Source organism: Phocoena phocoena, chromosome 3 (genome assembly GCF_963924675.1).
Source record: "Phocoena phocoena chromosome 3, mPhoPho1.1, whole genome shotgun sequence".
Lineage (NCBI taxonomy): Eukaryota > Metazoa > Chordata > Mammalia > Artiodactyla > Phocoenidae > Phocoena > Phocoena phocoena.
Window position 1 is genome coordinate 67,397,030 of NC_089221.1, and position 20,456 is coordinate 67,417,485.

General features: G+C 36.8%; 1 protein-coding gene across 2 annotated transcripts in view; it reads right to left on the reverse strand.

The window, feature by feature from the left end:
• Positions 1-20,456, reverse strand: part of EDIL3 (EGF like repeats and discoidin domains 3) — a 427,880-nt gene that overhangs the window by 144,678 nt on the left and 262,746 nt on the right. For both annotated transcript variants that reach the window (XM_065874095.1, XM_065874094.1), the window contains one exon: positions 5,983-6,164. In XM_065874095.1, the coding sequence (XP_065730167.1) occupies positions 5,983-6,164 (182 nt within the window). The remainder of the gene's footprint in view (positions 1-5,982; positions 6,165-20,456) is intronic.

Here is a 20,456-nt window from a genome sequence, read left to right on the forward strand (position 1 = left end):
TTTTTCTTTAACCTTTCTGGAACAGAACATAACCAGGATAGGAGAAGATAAAAATTTTGGTGTTTGGCACTCCGGGTTTAATTAGCAGAACTCCTGGCAAAAACCTTACAAATATTACCCACGCTCATCTAACGTTGCATATAAAAGTGGTTTGCAGTGGCTACGGAGGAAAGTATGGGCCACTGGAATTACAGAAAGCTTCATTCCTCTGCTGCCCAGATGCGTGAGGAATTCCTTATATTGTGGAGATCCCATGTGGCACCAATGGGATCATGCTTAGAGGGCACAATTCACATGTAAGTATGTAACAGCTGAACACAGAGATGAGCTAAGTCGTTTGGACATTCTCAGTACCACTCAGTGCAGTATGATTACCATGTGAAAACAACCAATATCTCTCTCCGATCTATTTTGTTCAGCAGTCTCTTTTCTTCTATCAATTATCTGCATCCATCCAACACAGTTGTTTTTTTTTTTAATTCAAGGTGCTATGGAAATAGACTTAAATCAGGTGTAATACTAACTCTCAAGTGACATAGGAGAAAGGTAAACAAAGACCATTTTATGTTAAGTATATTAGCTGCTATGATTGAAATATATAGTTGGCAGAGTGGGAAAAAAGGACAGTGTAGTCACTTATGGCTTTGGAGATAAAAAGCAGGAATTTCAGGGATCACTGTATCGAAAAGGCAACAAAGGAGCTGAATCTAAAGAAGGTTGGTAGATGGTCGATAGAAAAACCACGAAGTGTATGTGCCTAACCACAACAGCAGCAAACAGCCAGGTGAAATTGAGCAACAGCAAGAAATCCAGGTCAATGAGGTCTTGGGTGCTGAAAGAGAGGAAGCAGCTTAGAGGAGAAAGAGATTCCCAATGCAGCTTCTTTCATATTAGAGAACAATTGCTATCTGGTTAGTCATCTATTCCATAGCTCAGAGAATCTGGAGTTAAGATCCAAAACACATCCATTAAAGAAAATAAGCAAGCAATATGCACTAGTATTAGTATAAATGTGGTAAATGACCAAATAATTAGAGACTAACTATATTTATTGTCAATATTATATATTGATAATATATTTATTATCAATAAATATATTGATAAATATATCAATATATTTCAGTACAGATGCATCATGCCATTTTTACTTAATGCTAAGTGCCTTTTTGTTTTTAAACATTAAAAAGTAACATTTTTTAAAAGCATACACAACTATGTGTAGAAGCTCACTTCTAATAAACAACTTAAAGGAAAATAGTAATTTTCCATACAAGATTACTATTTGAAACAAAGATGATTAGAAGCAATATATTAATGTCTAGATGTAATTAACCTTAGAGAGATGTTTAGTATGAATGGGAGTGTATCTGAGAATGTAGCTTTTTTCAGGAAAAAACAGGCTAAAACATATTCTACTTGAATGAAGAAGTAGTAAAGACAGATTCGATTCTGTGCAATTCAGGTTCTGTAACTAGAAAACAACCTGGCAAAAAAATCAACTTTTTAATTTTATGATTTTAAAAACGGTTTTTGTGTTTCAAGGAGCTCCAGGTGCCTATAAGTACCAAAAAAGTCTTCAAACATATTATATATAGGCTTTTGAAATGAAATATATGATTACTCTATTTTTTGCAGCATTTTAAATACCTAGTTCACAAAGTTTAAAAAACCCCACCACATATGAAATTTATATTCCAGAAATGTGAACTTGTAACATAACTTGTGCTCACATAAGTCTCTTTTGGGTCCATGTATTCCACACTAACTATTATTTTGTTTAAAATGCAAAAGTCAGATGGTCTTGCTTTTGGGTATTTAAACTTTTCTAACAAAGAAGAATCTAATAGCCATTTAAGAACACTAACTGTTGAAAATACTTAAAGACTTTATTATGACTAATGAATAACGACTACTTAGGAATTGCTGCTAAAGGGAGGACGCACTTCTGACTAGGATATACAACATGGTTCTGTCTCCCTCTAGTTTACAGACTTTTTGCGGGTCACATAATTCCTACTATTCTTCCTCATTTTTCTTCACTGTCGTTTCCTCTCCTTCCACCCATGCAGTTATCACTACTTGCAGTTCCAACAACAGGGTGCTCAGATCATCAAGCAAAAGTCTTTTTTGCATTTTATTTATTTATTTTTAATGTATCTCAGGCAGTACAAAACCAGGCTTTATGAGCTGATGAACCCTGTTTTTACAGTGCAGTCTGAGGATGACCTGCAATACATAGGTCTGTGGGACAATCCAGAAGTTTTAATTTTTATCCAGTGACCTATGTGATTCTTAGGCACATTAAAGTTTGCGAAATAACCACCCCCCCCCCCACCGCCCACTAAACTCTGTGGGATATAGAAAAGGAACATATTAAGTTCATATTCACATTTTCTAAAAGGGTAATGAATTATTTAAAATAGAAAGATCAAGATCTATTTTTCTGTGATAAAATACTAGCACTGAAACAACTACTGGTAAATTAACTTTCAAAGGAAGATTATGGCTTTGCCTTAATATACCCATCAAATAGATCAGCATATAATAATATATCTATGTAATATATAGTGTAATGGGAATTTCTCTCCTTTCATATTCTATAAATATGCCAAACTAGTTTTTAGTTTAACAAAAGCTCTGTTAAAAATTGACTGTTTGGATATAATAAAATATTATGGTTCAAATAGAATGGTTAGCAGATGATGTAAGACCAGGCTACACATGTTATACTATTATGTTTGCTTACTTTTCTATATTCTAGATTGAAAGCATTGTGAAGGCAAATACTATCTTTTTTCTAGTGCCCAGTAGAGAACAGACCACAGGGTAGACACTCATTTAGTAAATGTTTGTTGAACGGATGAATAAATAAATGTCTGGAAATCCAATGTATATGCATCCCAGAAAGAACATATACAAACAAAATCATCTTGGAAATTAAAAAAATAAAATAAAATAAATGAAAACTACATGTAGCTATAAAAAAAGAAGAGAAAAATAACAGGAAAAGAAAATATTTATCTTTTAAAATAAATAATAAATAATCATCCTGGCTGATCTGATTCATTGAGCAAAGTTCCCAGAAGGTTTAGATAAGCTTTTAATTTTTATATATTACAAGGCATATTTCCATAATTCTGCAAAGTTGCTATTTCTGACGTATTAGTCAAAAAGGAAATTGATATTCCAGGGTGCTAATGACCCAGTTAGTGTTGAAGGTGGTGGTTATTTATTACTTGGAAAAAAATCTGGGTGAGGAAATAAAGGTCAGAAAAACTTGAAAAAAAAATAAGAAAAAAAAACCTTTTTGTTTAACTGAATTTACTGTACTAACCCCTTAAATTCAGAACTGATTAAGAATATTGTGGTACTATCCATAATTGCATGCTGAGTGTGTAAATTTAAAAATGGCCATTTCAATTTTCATTTCATCAAGACAAGGAGGAAAATGAAATTGAATACTAATTAGGGCATGTGTCTCATACACCTGAAAGATTAGAGGAATACTGTGCTCATTATAAGTGAGTTTAAGTAAAGTACTCAAATGTTTCATTTGAAGGACTGAATATAAATAAAAGAATTAAATGACAAGGGAAATTACTAATGCTCAAACAAAGAATATTTGCTACATATTTAGACTTCCCAGAGCCTCCTAGATACGGTTTTCCTTTAAGAAAGGGATACACGTTTTCTTTTTAGAAAAATAACTTAGAAAATAAGATGCTATTAGAGAATATAATAACATAATACTCTGAACACAATCATGAAGTACGTATTGAATAACAATGGTGAGTTTTCAGTTTTCCTCCCATCATATGCAAGATTTCCTCATCTAATATAAACCCTTTTACTTTACTTTTACTTGTTTTTCTCTAAGAGTTCATTATCATCTTTACACCAAAAGAAAAATAATAATAACCATAGCAATAATAGTAAAAGACTGCCCTTAAAAGAAGTATTTAATTATTCTACTTAGGTTGATAAAGTTATATTTAATCTAAGTTCCTCTAAGAGTCTACCACTGTCCCGTTTCACTGAGGTTATTTCTACCTATAATCACTGGGATAAAGAAAACTTAAAATTCATTCACACTCTGAAAGACTTCTGCATAGTGTTAAGTAGGCAATAAACCGTGACAAAATAAATGAAAAATCAGGATATAAAACAGTCATAAGGTGTTTCTCAGAGAAAAAAACTGCCGAAGTGTGTTATTTATGGTTTATTGAAATAGGAAATCACTGACGCTCACAAACAATTTGTCAGATAGAAACCCTGATGCAAGCTTGTGACATCATCTCTCAATTGCTCTACAATTTCTGCTATGAGTCATAATTTCTAAAGTTTTATCATGACCTCAATCCTCTAAATACATTTCATAAGGTCAACTTAAAGAATGGTCTCTGGAATGATTTTTAGCAAATAGAATACAAGCATTTTTTGTTGTTTTGTGTTTATTTAAAACTTAACTGGAACTTCATTAGTCTATGATCAAAACTGTAAAAAGGTGCCATTTCCACTCTCTGGAATTTTCTTTGTGCATGTGGCTGTAGATTAGAAAAATCACGTGCAACTTAAGAAGGAATTTCTGCAAATACATGCAAATTAAATTCATAAAACAAAACAAGAATATCAGGCAACCACATGGAGCCATATAGATAAAAGAAATGTATATAGGATATGTAAAAATTCATAAGAAATCTGAGCAAAGATATATCTGAAGGAGGTTTTGGCCGTTTTGAAAGTACTACAGAAATCATACTACTTGGCCGTAAATCAATTTCCCTTTCTATTAACTGCCTATAAAGCAGTCTCTATCTTCTGCTATAACATCACGTCATGGATTCCTATCTTAAAAATTACCTCGGACTCAAACTATGTAGTCAACAGATAAAACAGATCAGCTACCTAAACAAATCAAAATTCTCTAATAACTCCCTATTCCAATGGAATAAAGCCAAAACCTTTTGGTATTCATAAATCCTACAGCGTGCTGAACTCGCACACTAACTTTGAATGCATTCCTCTAGCAACCTAAACACAGGTCATGATTTTCTACATGGCGTTGCCCAGGTTCTCACCTAGCATCTTGGATCATGCTGTTCCCTTGATATCTGGTCTCTACTGAAAGCCATCTTCCAAGGCCTATCTTAAAAGCTATCTTCCAGTGAGGCTTTCTCATGATAATTAATTACTTCCTCCTCTGACTCCAGCGTATACTGGATTTTCCCTCTCTTCAGCACACATCAATGACTTGTTAGATGTTGTTAACATGCTCCCCACCAACAGAGGTATAATCTTTCACAGAAATCATAGTTTGATTACCTTTTCTGTCTCCAAATAGGTAGTTTCCTGTCTCACTTCAGCTAAGGGCTCAAAAAGTATTTAAGTAGATAAAATATAAGATGCAGGCATTACTACCCTCCATCACATCTTTGGGAAATCACTTAGTCTCTTGGTATGGCGTTGTTTTCTCATGTTTAAAAAAAAAATAGCTGACTGATGCTAATAAATAATAGAGTATGAATTGAAACACACTCAGCTATTGAAAGAGGGTTCTAAAGACATTTGAGGTGTTATCATAATCCATTGCATATTCTATATTTGCACATATGGAACTACTTAAGACAGAGAAGGAAAAGACACAATTTTTATACTCTTGAAGTATCCAAAGTTGCTACTAAATGTTAACACAGTACTAAGGAACACATGGCGTATGTAAAAACCTCCCTCTTTGATATGTACCTTAAGATTGTGATATTTATAATCCAAGAATTTTAACATTTTTAACCCTCTTAACACACTTTCCAATGGAATGTGCATGTTTCCCACAGTTTCAGAGTTTATAGTCCATTTGGACTCTAGCTAAATCATCCTTTCCTCTGTGATCATGAAGAAAAGTCACACTTTGGACCCTCACTATCTTCTCTGTGAAATGACTCTGGTCATTCCTTGCCAGTAACCTTGTTTCATCCCATCTGTTACCTGAATCCATGGCCATCTGTCATTTTCTGCAGCTGTCCAGGCATTTATAAGCCCCTTCTTATTAAGACGTGCATAGTAGGGATACCATTTCTGGAGTCCAAAAAGAGCTCGGTGGGTAGATGAAGCTGTAATTTGCTGATTTGAAATGATTCCACCTTCAATTCCCAATGGGCCCGAGCATTCTGGGAACAAATGAGGAAAAAAGTTTGAATGTATTAGAAATAATCCATATCAAAATATGGCTGTTAGATTTGATGGGAGATATTTTTAAAGTGATTTCAACGTGGACCATCATGCCATTCAAGCCCCTCGGAATTTACAGATTTGTTACTGATCACTACATGAAGGAAATAATTTTTTTTTTTTTTTTTTTTCTTTTTGCGATATGCGGGCCTCTCACTGCTGTGGCCTCTCCTGTTGTGGAGCACAGGCTCCAGGACGCGCAGGCTCAGCGGCCATGGCTCACGGGCCCAGCCGCTCCGCGGCATGTGGGATATTCCCGGACCGGGGCACGAACCCGTGTCCCCTGCATCGGCAGGCGGACTCTCAACCACTGCGTCACCAGGGAAGCCCAGGAAATAATTCTTGCTCTCATGCCACTCTCTTCTTCCTTTGCTTTGAACGTGGCACCTGAACAGACATGTCCCTTCTGCACTATGATTCTGCGTTATGTACTGTTATCCTCTGCTGATCACATTAACAAAAGTGTAATGTCCTTAAAAGGTCTCTCTCATATTTTATATTCCCATTAGCATGCCCCACAAATCATAATTCCTCAATAAATATCTGTTGATCCATTATTTCTTGACTAGCCTACATCTGAGGTTTGTATCAAAATCATTTTCACACTGACTTAGCATTTCCCACTTCTATAAATTTTTTAAGTTAAATTTTTATAACCACTGTCAGTTATGCTTCTACAAAAAGGGCAATGTGTAAATCTGTCAACATTTAAAATTATTATAATAATAACTTGTGATATGTTATAAGTAACAGGAAATATGTAGACAAATTATTTTTATAGAGTAAGCAAGTAAGCACTCAGACATTATATAGAGCAGTATAAATACCACTCAGTAAATCAAGATATTAAAAGTTTGAAATCCACAACTCTACCAATTGGGATTTTACACAGACATCTTAGCTTTTTTCTTTTATTGTTCTTTAAATATGCAACTTGGAAATTCAAGGTAAATTTCCTAATAAAAATTTTAAATACTAAGATTAAAGCATAATATGCTCAAATAATATGTTTTCAGATACCAAAAGTGTTTAGATTTTAAGATTAGAAATGAAGGTAAATCAATCTAAAAATTATATAGGTACTATATATCGTATGCATTCGAATTTCTTAATTATTTCCTAAAATTTCACCAGAAAGTACATTTATTGTGAATTCAGTTTTGAAAATTCAGAACAATATGATATAATAAAAAGTAATACCTAGTTTTCTTAATTTCATTAACATTTCATATACTACATTCAACTTATTACAAAATTAGATTTGTAAAATACATATGATAATTCTATTATAAAATACACTATAACATACTAGAATTCCTGAAAATATGAAAGGAACATACTGCTGTTATTAAATGTTAGTGTATATAAGTCAACTTGATCAGTGATTGCTACCAAGCATACTTTAGATTTTAATTACTATTGAAGTCTAATGATTATCAGTAATTAAATGTTTACACTCAGATTGAGATTGAAAATATGAAAGGAAGAACTTTGCCACTGGAGTATAATATTTTAAAAAGTTACAAAGATGTTTCTCACTGGTAACCATTTTTTCACTAAGTGTAAACATGTTTCTTTTTTCTATTCCAAGCTCAGATAATAAGTAGTTCTAAGCACATTACTTACTAACATTTCCCCAATGAATTTAAAACCTTTTTATAAAAACAAAAATGTGTGGATAAGTAATCATCTTAATCAGTTGTTATTAGTAAAGATGACATTAATACAGCAAAAATTGCATCTCTGTGATTGACAGCTGACAAGTCATTCACTTGATAAGTTAAATTTAAGTAGTAAGATCTTTTCTAAAGACTTGTATTTAGAACTCTTTAGCACTTTATAAAGGTGCGCTATATCATTTTGAAGTCATTAAATTAAGAAGCCATTCGTTTTTAGAGTAGCAGTATTAGAAGCCAACGATAATAATCTGATTTCCACATTCCTAAAAAATTAACGTTGAAAACTCAAACGTTGAGTCTTTGGCCTCTTGCTTTGCTTTGCATTTCAAACTTCAAGATCTTTACAGATTTCATAAAAGCACTAAGAAACTTTCATGATGCTCTTTGATTTTAAGCAACTGCAGGAGCCTGGCTTTTTAAGAAAATTGCCATTAAAAAGAGTCTCAAGGGTGCTTGTCCTTGATTTGTACAATGTTCGGATGGAAAAATACAGCAGGCAGGGAGGCCATTTATTGTAGGCCCGTCAGTGGCATGGCAGAGTTAGAGAGCCAGCTTTGATTAATTAAACTGTTTAGCCTTAGAAAGAACTGTGTACCATTTAGTTGTTTACTTCTAAAGACCTTATGCTGAATTGGATATCTTCACTGAATTTTTAACCATTTAAAAAAAAATTAGCCCTCAAACTACACTGTTCAGTATGTCTACTTTGTCAGCACTCTTAACCTACCAACCTCCCCTTATTAGCTACTATATCAACAAACACAGTGGCTGTGAACTGTTGCATTATCATATAGGCCAAACACCAATGAGCAATTTAAAAAATATATTTGCAATTTTTTGCTCCCAATCTTTGTCATGCCCTCAACAGTCATTCATTCAGATAAAATATAATTAAGAAAATATACTGACATGTTATACTCATACAGGGCTTCACAGCTTACAAAATATTTTCACATGAGCTATCTCATTGTTGTGATGTCAAACTGATGAATACTTCTTTTCTCAGTCCTCAATTCCACAATTTTTTTTTTAAAATAAAGTTTTGTAACATTCACTTACATACGATACTTTATGTTGCTGATCACTAAAGTCCAGCAGAGGGAACATGACTCTGGGGGGTTCTCGACCAAAGCATGAGTCTGTGAGGTATCAGTTTAATTCCTTAAAAATTGAGTGGTCCTCAATTTTTCTCATTTTAAAAATTGTGGTTATGGTGACCCCTAATTCGCCAGTTATGAGGTAAGGAAAGGTAAACAGTGCTTTGCCTTTGTGACTATAAATTGTGAATAATGAGCTTGGTTCTACAAGGCCACTTGCATTTCTCTCTTTAGAGATGAGGTGATCCTGGCCTTTTAGCTCCTGTGGAGCAGGCACCAGATCTTACACTGCTGCATCCTTAGATGCTCACAGTGGCTTGGCTTGTACACAAGAAGAGCTCAATAAATATGTGCTGAATATTGGTATTGGGGGCTTTTTTTTTTCCCCCAAACAGCAAACTAATAAGTAAATCCAACTCTTACACTTTATTTCATACTGGAAAGTTGTCACACACTAGCTTTCCTTCACTCGTCATTTGGACCACAATCAAATGGATGTCATCATAATAAAAGGTTCAAAATCCAATTTCCTTTTGCCTGTGCCATCCACTTCCCCAATGTCCTATTAAATGCAACAATTATAAAAACTAATGAAGGAGTTGCAATTCAAAATGCAAATGATTATACACCTAAGATTAAGTGACCTTAAGCAGCAAACAATAAGATGCTTAAAAGAAAGATAATATGGAGATATACACTGCTATCACTATCCATAAGTGAGGGAAGGATATGAAATAATATTTGAAAAACAATATTAGACAAGCATTCTGAAGTCTGAAAAATGCATCCACATATGTTTCCTCACATAATCAAAATAATATTTCAAGGAAAAAAAGATTATCACACCTATTTCATAAATGAGGAAACCTTTGAGGAGGGAAGTTAAACTCATAAAAGATGAGTCTAGAATTTAAGCCAAATGCTCTGTGCACAAACAGAAAATAACGTCAACTGATAGAGTGAAGAGTTCAGTAATTCTTTAAAAGTTGATTCTGCATTTCTTTTTCTTCTGCGTTTTTATATGCGGATGTGTGCATAAACATACTAGGATAGAAGATAGGAAAATTAACATGAAGGAAACGTGTAGAATATTACTAGTGGTACTCAGGATATGACAGAGCTTTCACAAATTGGGATACCTTAAAATAGTAGACAACAGTCTGTGGCAGTGAGTCACAGAAGTAAATATTGAGGTATTATGGTGGTCTGTATCCCTTTACAGGTGTTAAAAAATTGACCTACTACCATTATTGGCCTATATACTGCTTATCTAATATGGATAGGTTTATTCAGTCTTGACTAATTTATTGACCTCTTACTACATGCCCATCTATTCATCAATATATCCATCCATCCATCCATTCTCCATTCATTAAATTCAGTTTTGAAAAATGCATATTCATTAAAGGCCTACTATATACCAAGCACTTTTCCAGGCAGTGGAGATACAGGGATGAACAAGGCAGAAAAAGTCTCAGCTCTCAGAGTTCATATTCTAGTGGAGAGACAAACTATACACAAACACTTAAATAAACAAGGAAATACCATGAAGTGATAAGTGAAAGAAAAAAAAGGGTGAACCAGGTGGGAGTATGAGATGATCAGAGATGGCCTTTCTGAGAGGTGACATAAATCTGATCTCTGAGTGAGAAGCAGAAGTCAGCTACTGCACTAGATTTACTGTACTGGTTTTCTGAAGGAAACATTTTAATATAATAGAGCAGAGGCTGTGAGGCTGAATGCACAGGATTCCCTGGGAGAATAGGAGAGGGAATTATAAGCCAGCTTGGGCTTCAGGGAAAGACTTCCTGGAATAGAGTAGGGATTAACATAGTGAAGAAGAAAGGAAGGGCAGACAGAGAGATAGGAAACAGCCTGGTATGATTAGGGAAGTAGAGGCAGATCAGTATTACTAGACCAAGACGGGCTGGTCAGAGGATAGTCAATGATGGGATGAAGAAGCAGAGATAGCCTAGAATATTTTGCTGAGAAAAATTGATTCTATTAGTGATGGGGAGCTTTTGAAGGATTCTAACTATGGTGATATTGTCATTTAATATAAATGACTGAAGAGGGGACAAAACTATGGCCAAATAGCAAGCTACTACCATGGTCCAGGTGAAAAATGATGCAGGTCTGAAAGGGAAATGGAAAGAAGAGTTCAAAGCATACTTAGAAGTTAAAACTGAGCAGAGCTAGTGTTAATTAGATGTAGAATGGCAGAGAGAAATGGAGTATCTTCGAGGGTGACAGATAGTAAATAGCAGATAGCAGCTCCCAGTTAAGGGATTGGCCATGTCTCACAAATAACACCTTTGAATCTAATTCCTTCCTTAAAATTTTATCAAAAATTATTCTTGCTGGTGGATTGCGTTTGAGGGGACCTGTTTTAGTCCCACTTGCTATTACCATGCAGAACCCTATGGGCTACATTCACATCAACCAGGCTGCAGGGACAGGATTGAAAATTGAAAACCTGCCTCTAAGCTGAGGCCACACCCAGAACTTCCTTGCCCCATGGCTTATCCATGTGTGTACATCTGCCGTCCCACAAAATGGGGAGCCCCTTTGTAGACAGGGATTATATACCACATAGTATCCAGCAGCAAGCCTCATTCTTAGCAGAAAATTAATCTTAAAATAAATATAAAAGGTAAATAAACAGTAAAAATTACAGCTAACATTGTAACATTTTATTTGTGTAATTTATTTTTAAATTAAAAAATTATTTCACTTAGTCTCTCAAGAGTACACAGATACTGAAGCCTTTAGAAGTTGTTTACATGCTGAGTAAAGAGGGAATGCATTTCTTCCATAAGGAAAAAAAAAAAAAAACACAGACTGGCAGTCAAATGGATTACTTCTCTTTCAACTAGTTGCCACAAAGTAACCAGGTATTTCTGAAATTGTCCACCATTACCCCTAGAGTGGGACCTGTGGCAATTTGATCACTGTCAAATATGGCAGTAGGACATGGTGGTCTACATTTCCTGACCATAAGAGCTGTGTTTATATATCTCTGGTATTGTGCTTGCTTTTGTCAGATTCAACAATAATCCTTAATTAATGAGTCCAATCAACAACGATTACCAAAGGCTTTTAGGTGTCATTTCCATAATCAGTTAAATAACTGCTTTGCCTGAATTGTCTGAGTGGCCTGGAAATGCCTTTGACCTGAGGCCCCGCTGTTCAGATGAACTGAGCAAGTGAGTGATGTCACCTGGAAGGCTGAGTAAGAGCAACTGGGCCAGCTGGGGCCAAGCCTCACATGCTCTCCCCAGAGCAGCTTCTCTGCCTTTGCCAAGTTCACGCGCAAATAAAATAGCTTCAAAGTGAAGTCCTTCTCACTCTGCAAATTCATTTTCTGGAGCGTGGCAAAGAATGGAGTCTGCACTTTATTGATCTTTCAGCTGACAAGGAAGCAGTGCCTCAAGATGTCTCACATCTTTTCCTGAGTGTGCTGATTAAGCCTTTCAAATAAGGGAGATGCTTGGATGAATCTGTAACAGGAATGTACTGCTTTCATTCGCTTTATCTCAGTATCCAGACATCTTCAGAATGAAAGGATTTCAAATTAAAGCCCTGTAAGAAACAAATCTTTAAACATCTTCAGTCTTCTCTTTCTCTGGGCATCTCATCTTACAGGAGTGAGACCTCTGCTGTGCTTAGCATAGCACGATAATTGTGCTGAACATGAGCGCTGGCGAAGGAATTACTGATGACCTCCAATACTGCAGAAGCGAATGCTGATTCAAGCAGAAACTTCCCTCTGTGCCACTTGGACCATGGCCTTTCTCTTATTCCTAGTATTTGCTCTACTTTAGAGTTGTCTTGATACTAGGTTCTAAATTGGTGAGGGAGAGATCAAGGTCACTATTCCTCACACTGCGCCTCAGAGGTTAACAGGAGCCCTGAAGATTTTTTTGCTTGTGAGTCTTGTCACTTAAGCTCCCCCACCGCCCCACCACACACACCCACCCACCCACCCACCCACACACACACACTTGCTGATTTCTCTCAGGCTATCATTTTGCTGGTGCTGCAGACTGGTGTCAGAGGAAAGAGGACAAGGGATAGAACGACGATAGGAAGTATAAGAAAGGCTGATCTCAGGAATAGGGTTTGGATGCACTGGTTTGGTGGTAAGAGACCAGGGAGGTGGGAAGGAACTCCCCGCACATGGTGTGAGAATGTGAAAGTGGACATGCACAGCACAGCCTTCCCTTCACTCACAAATCCCTGAAGAGCACCCTGGGGGTCAGCCAGCTGCTCCCCATTGCACTGGAAGTGATCACCTTAAAAGGATTGAGAGTGAAAATCCCATTTGGTGATGTTTGTTTCTCTCCATACTTAGAGAATGCTGCTTTGTGTCAAGACATAGTTTTCACATATGGCCACAGTAACGTTGCTTAGGGAAACCAGTAGCTGAAAAATCATCAAAATGACTTCCAAAAATTAGTTAAGCGTATTTGGAATTACATAAAATGAAGGTGTAACTTGGAGAAAACTCTATTTCTTTGCATCAGATGGGCTGCTTACACTTGATAAATGCGAATTTTCTTCACAATCTTGAAGATTGATTCTGTGATACGTGGCCACTAAAGAATTTTCCCCATTCTATTAAGAACTGTATTCTTTTCAATATCAAGAAGCTCAGAGGTGCCCGAGATAAATGATGAGGAACAACTATTTGTGCATATTTTTTCTCTCAGATACCAAACTTCTTAAAGGTAGAAACCATGCCTTTTGCATTATTTATGTTTCCAAAGCACTTAGCACAGTGACTTACAATTGGCAGTTCTCAATATTGTGGGTTAACATAAATGAAAACAAATCATTGTTGTTTTGGAATTACTTCTCTTCCTTTCTTGAAACTGAATTATCTTCTGAATGTAGATATTATCACTCTAAGGATTCTATATACTGGGTGGGTGTTAAAATCAGAAATTCTTTCTTGGTATGCTGGAACACTTGAAATACATAAGAAGTAGTGCTTGGAGGTAGGGGAAGTATCTGGAGTGAAAACCAGCCTTTATAAAGTTACAAATTCAATTCTCAGCCATCTAGCTATTTTCCTGTAAAATGTGGTTATGCTTTTCTTCACACTGTATTATCTCAAGTCAGTTTAAATTAATTGTTTTAAATTCCAGAAAAAATTAAACTCATGAATAAGCTAAATTTGAATAGGAAACTGTCCACTAATATTTCCCCAATCTAATTTTTGAGCATATTGATGCAGAATAGCAGGGCCAATGGACTCTAGTATTCAAAGGCCAAAATTTGTATTGAGATAATTCACAAAGGTCAATCAAATCTAATATTATCATCCTGTCACAGCTAACAGCATCGCCATAGGACTATCAAAGAGCACATTTTAGTTTGTTTAAGATATATTCTTTCAAAAGAGAAAAGCATACAGGCTTTTCAAGCACTGAATGTACTTTTGCAGCCAGGCAAGATTTCAGTAACTTGTACTCAGGCTTCCACTTCCACTACACAATTCATCTTCTACCAACTATGAAGATAACAACATGGTTTGATGAAACATTTGTCTGTAGAGTCAAAAGCCTGCAATTCAAAAACCTGCAGATGTATACCTATTCTTGCCTTCCGAAAAAACATACATCTGCACAGGAAAGAGCTAAAAAGGGGTATAATGCCGAGGTAAATGCTAAAGGTGGGATGCAGTTGCTCCAAGAAACATGAGTCGAATAACCAAATGTAAATATCCAAACACTGCTATGCAGAAGACACTTTTCCACACTTATAAGTTATTTACATCTTTTAAGTGTCTTTGGTAAATGCATATAAGTACTGCAAGGTGTTGCCTCTGATGTTTTATTATAGCAATATGTTTGGCATGTCAAACAGACTTTTCTTTGAGAGATGAATCACTGTCCCATATCCAGTTAGCAGCTATCTGGTCATTTTTTTCCTGTACAATGCAGCTTTGCTTTTCTTCAGGCTGGATGTTATCTCAGGTCAAGTATGAAGTCTCAATGTTCCAGAGGTCAAAAGAAACTAAGCAAGAAGAGGATAAACAGGAAGCCATTGCAGATGGCAGGTACAGCATAATGAGCCCTCTCTAATGCTAGCATACTTTGGAAAGTTGGTGGAACAAAGGATTGAGGGCAAAATGGAGCCTGGAAGTACACAGTAGATGATTTGATTATTTGAATTCTAGAGATGTCTACATGTATATTCACTTTTAAAAATATAAAGAAGCGTTTGTCATAGAGAAAATAAATACACAATAATCATAGAGTCAGAGAACTGTTAGTGTTGGAAAAGGGAACTAAAAGTTCTCACAAGTAATTTTTTTAAGTCTGCTCTCAATGTCACAACCTCAGCTCCATTATTTTTCCTCCTTCCAAACTAAATAAAAAAGTAAATCATTTGTCAGCATTTCCAGTAGAGAACTGAGACAGAAGATGAATTCTTGATGATAATGTATTTACTAATCGAACATTCCTAGAGAAGAAAGTATCACAAATGCTTTGCATATAGTATTTGCAGTGATTTTGGTAGTTCTGAAAGGGAAAACCCAATGTAGAATTTTAAACAAAACAAATGTAAAGCTACAAAAACAAAGGATGCTTTATGAATTTTATAGAAACAGCATTCTAGGAGAATTTAATAGAGTAACAATTTTATTACAAATCTGTAGAAGCTAAGCCAGCTTTTCATATATTAACTCTTATCTGAGATTCACATGAGATTTATTTTAAAATGTAATGAATATAGGTAAGCCTATTAAAATAAGAAATTTAACTTTTGTTTCTTTTCAAAGTAATTTTATATAATAATGGTAGACCCTGATATTTTGTTATGTTCAGGTTAAATGTTCATTTTTGTTGGACAATATTTGTAGAAAAACAACTAAAGTGTGTATGAGAGCTACCTAATAATGCACACATATATTTCAGAGAAGTAAGGTATTAAAAACCTTAAATCTGGATTTAAACCTTCAACTGCTGAAAAGAAGATAGAATATTAGCTATGTTCAACAAAATATTCATAATGAGATACACTGCTACTTTCTGGTATGTTCAAACAGAATATATTATTATTATGTAGTCTGACCTAATGATTAAATAAATAGGTATGCTTCTTATAAACTTACGTTAAGAATAGATGACAAGGAGGGACCTTCAAGATGGTGGAGGAGTAAGATGTGGAGATCACCTTCTTCCCCACAAATACAACAAAAATATATCTTCATGTGGAACAACTCCTACAGAACACCTACTGAATACTGGCCTCAGACTTCCCAAAAGGCAAGAAACCCCCCATGTAGCTGGGTAGGGCAAAAGAAAAAAGGAAAAACAGAGACAAAAGAATAGGGATGGGACCTGCACCTCTGGGAGGGAACTGTGAAGGAGGAAAAGTTTCCACACACTAGGAATCCCCTTCACTGGGGGAGACGGGGGACGGGTGGCGGTGGTCGGGGGGAAGCTTCAGAGCCATGGAGGAGAGCACAGCAATAGGGATGCAGAGGGCAAAGTAGAGAGATTCCTACACAGAGGATCGGTACCAACCAGCACTCACCAGTCTGAGAGGCTTGTCTGCAGGCTCGGGCTTCGGAGGTCAGATACCAGGGAGAGGACTGGGGTTGGCTGTGTGAACACAGCCTGAAGGGGGCTAGTGTGCCACAGATAGCCAGAAGGGAGTCTGGGAGAAAGTCTGGAACTGCCTAAGAGGCAAGAGACCGTTGTTTTGGGGTACGCGAGGAGAGGAGATGCAGAGCACTGCCTAAACAAGCTCCAGAGACGGGTGCGAGCCACGACTATCAGTGCGGACACCAGAGACAGGCATGAGATGCTAAGGCTGCTGCTGCCACCACCAAGAAGCCTGTGTGCAAGCACAGGTCACTATCCACACCTCCCCTCCCAGAAGCCTGTGCAGCCCGCCACTGCCAGGGTCCCATGATCCAGGGACAACTTCCCCAGGAGAACACATGGTGCCCAGGCTGTTGCAACACCACACTGGCCTCTGTCGCTGCAGTCTCGCCTGGCATTCCATACTCCACCCTCCCTCTGGCCTGAGTGAGCCAGAGCCCCCTAATCACCTGCTACTTGAATCCTGTCCTGTCTGAGTGAAGAACAGATGCCATCAGGCAACCTACATGATGAGGCAGGGCCAAATCAAAGACTGAACCCCAGGAAACGTGCGAACAAAGAAGAGAAAGGGAAATTTCTACCAGAAGCCTCAGGAGCAGCAGATTAAATCTCCACAATCAACTTGATGTACACTGTATCTGTGGCATAACTGAACAGACAACGAATCATCCCAAAACTGAGGTGGTGGACTTTGGGAGCAACTGGAGACTTGGGGTTTGCTTTCTGCATCTAATTTGTTTCTGGTTTTATTTTAGCTTAGTATTTAGAGATTATTATCATTGGTAGATTTGTTTATTGATTTGGTTGCTCTCTTCCTTTTTTTTTTAATATATATATATATTTTTCCTTCTCCTTTTGTCAGTGTGTATGGGTATGCTTCTTTGTGTGATTTTGTCTGTACAGCTTTGCTTTTACCATTTGTCTTAGAGTTCTGTCCGTCCGTTTTTTTGTTGCTTTTTTTTTAGGGGTTATCATTGGTGTATTTGTTCCTTGGTTTGGTTGCTTTCTTCTTTCTTTCTTTGCTTTTTTATTATGTTTTTATATTTTTAATTTTTTTTTTTTTTTTGCAGTACGCGGGCCTCTCGCTGTTGTGGCCTCTCCCGCTGCGGAGCACAGGCTCCGGACGCACAGGCCCAGCAGCCATGGCCCACGGGCCCAGCCGCTCCGCGGCACGCGGGATCCTCCCGGACCAGGGAACGAACCCGTGTCTCCTGCATCAGCAGGCGGACTGTCAACCACTGCGCCACCAGGGAAGCCCTATATTTTTAATTTTAATAACATTTTTTTCTTTCCCTTTCTGCCTTCCTTCCTTCCTTTCTTTTTTCCTTCTGAGCCAAGTGGCTGACAGGGTCTTGTTGCTCCAGCTGGGTGTCAGGCTTGAGCCTCTGAGATGTGAGAGCCGAGTTCAGGACACTCGTTCACCAGAGACCTCCCAGCCCAATGTAATATCAAAAGGCAAAAACTCTCCCAGAGATGTCCTTCTCAAAGCTAAGACCCAGCTCCACTCAACAACCAGCAAGCTACAGTGTTGGACACCCCATGGCAAACAACTAGCAAGACAGGAACACAACACCACCCATTAGCAGACAGGCTGCTTAAAATCATAATAAGTTCACAGACACCCCAAAACAAACCACCAGACGTGGTCCTGTCCACCAGAAGGACAAGATCCAGTTTCATCCACCGGAATAGAGACACCAATCCCCTCCACCATAAAGCCTACACAACCCATTGAACCAACCCTACCCACTGGGGGAGACACCAAAAACAAGAGGAACTACAAACCTGCAGCCTGTGAAAAGGAGTCCCCAAACACAGTAAGTTAAGCAAAATGAGAAGACAGAGAAATACAAGCAGATGAAGGACCAAGGTAAAAACCCACCAGACCAAACAAATGAAGAGGAAATAGGCTGTCTACCTGAAAAAGAATCCAGAGTAATGATAGTAAAGATGATCCAAAATCTTGGAACTAGAATGGAGAAAATACACGAGGCGTTTAACAAGGACCCAGAAGAACTAAAGTGCTAAAGAACTAAACAAACAATGATGAACAACAAAATAAATGAAACTAAAATTTTTCTACAAGGAATCAATAGCAGAATAACTGAGGCAGAAGAACGGATAAGTGACCTGGAAGATAAAATAGTGGAAATAACTGCTGCAGAGCAGAATAAACAAAAAAAATAAAAAGAATTGAGGACAGTCTCAGAGACTTCTGGGACACCATTAAACACACCAACATTTGAATTATAGGGGTCCCAGAAGAAGAACAGAAAAAAAGGGGCTGAGAAAATATTTGAAAAGATTAGAGTTGAAAACTCCCCTAGTATGGGAAAGGAAATAGTCAATCAAGTCCAGGAAGCACAGAGAGTCCCATACAGGATAAACCCAAGGAGAAACATGCCAAGACATATTAATCAAACTATCAAAAATTAAATAAAAAGAAAAAACATTAAAAGCAGCAAGGGAAAAGAAACAAATAACATTCAAGGGAATCCCCATAAGGTTAACAGTTGATCTTTCAGCAGAAACTCTGCAAGCCAGAAGGGAATGGCAAGACATATTTAAAGGGATGAAAGGGAAAAAGCTACAACCAAGATTACTCTACCCAGCAAGGATCTCATTCAGATTTGACAGAGAAATTAAAACCTTTACAGACAAGCAAAAGTTAAGACAATTCAGCACCCCCAAACCAGCTTTACAACAAATGCTAAAGGAACTTCTCTAGGCAGGAAACACAAGGGAAGGAAAAGACCTACAATAACAAGCCCAAGACAATTAAGAAATTGGTGATAGGAACACACATATCTATAACTAATTTAAATGTAAAAGGATTAAATGCTCCAGCCAAAACACATAGACTGGCTGAATGGATACAGAAACAAGACCCGTATATATGCTGTCTACAAGGGAGCCACTTCAGACCTAGGGACACATACAGACTGAAAGTGAGGGGATAGAAAAAGATATTCTACGCAAATGGAAATCAAAAGAAAGCTGAAGTAACAATTCTCATATCAGACAAAATAGACTTTAAAACAAAGACTATTATAAGAGACAAAGAAGGGCACTACATAATGAAAGGGATCAATCCAAGAAGAAGATATAACAATTGTAAACATTTATGCACCCAACATAGGAGCACCTCAATACATAAGGCAAATGCTAACAGCGATAAAAGGGGAAATTGACAGTAAGACAATCAGAGTAGGGGACTTGAACACCCCATTTTCATCAATGGACAGATCATCCAAAATGAAAATTAATAAGGAAACACAAGCTTTAAATGATACATTAAACAAGATGGACTTACTTGATATTTATAGGACATTCCATCCAAAAACAACAGAATACACTTTATTCTCAAGTGCTCATGGAATATTCTCCAGGATAGACCATATCTTCGGCCACAAATCAAGCACTGATAAATTTAAGAAAACTGAAATCATATCAAGTATCTTTCCGACCAGAACGCTATGAGACTAGATATCAATTACAGGAAAAAATCTGTAAAAAATACAAACACATGGAGGCTAAACAATACACTACTACATAACCAAGAGATCACTGAAGAAATCAAAGAGGAAATCAAAAAATACCTAGAAACAAATGACAATGGAGACATGACGACCCAAAACCTATGGGATGCAGCAAAAGCAGTTCTAAGAGGGAAGTTTATAGCAATACAATCCTGCCTCAAGAAACATCTCAAATAAACAACCTAACCTTATGCCTAAAGCAATTAGAGAAAGAAGAACAAGAAAATGCAAAGTTAGCAGAAGGAAATAAATCATAAAGATCAGATCAGAAATAAGTGAGAAAGAAATGCAGGAAAC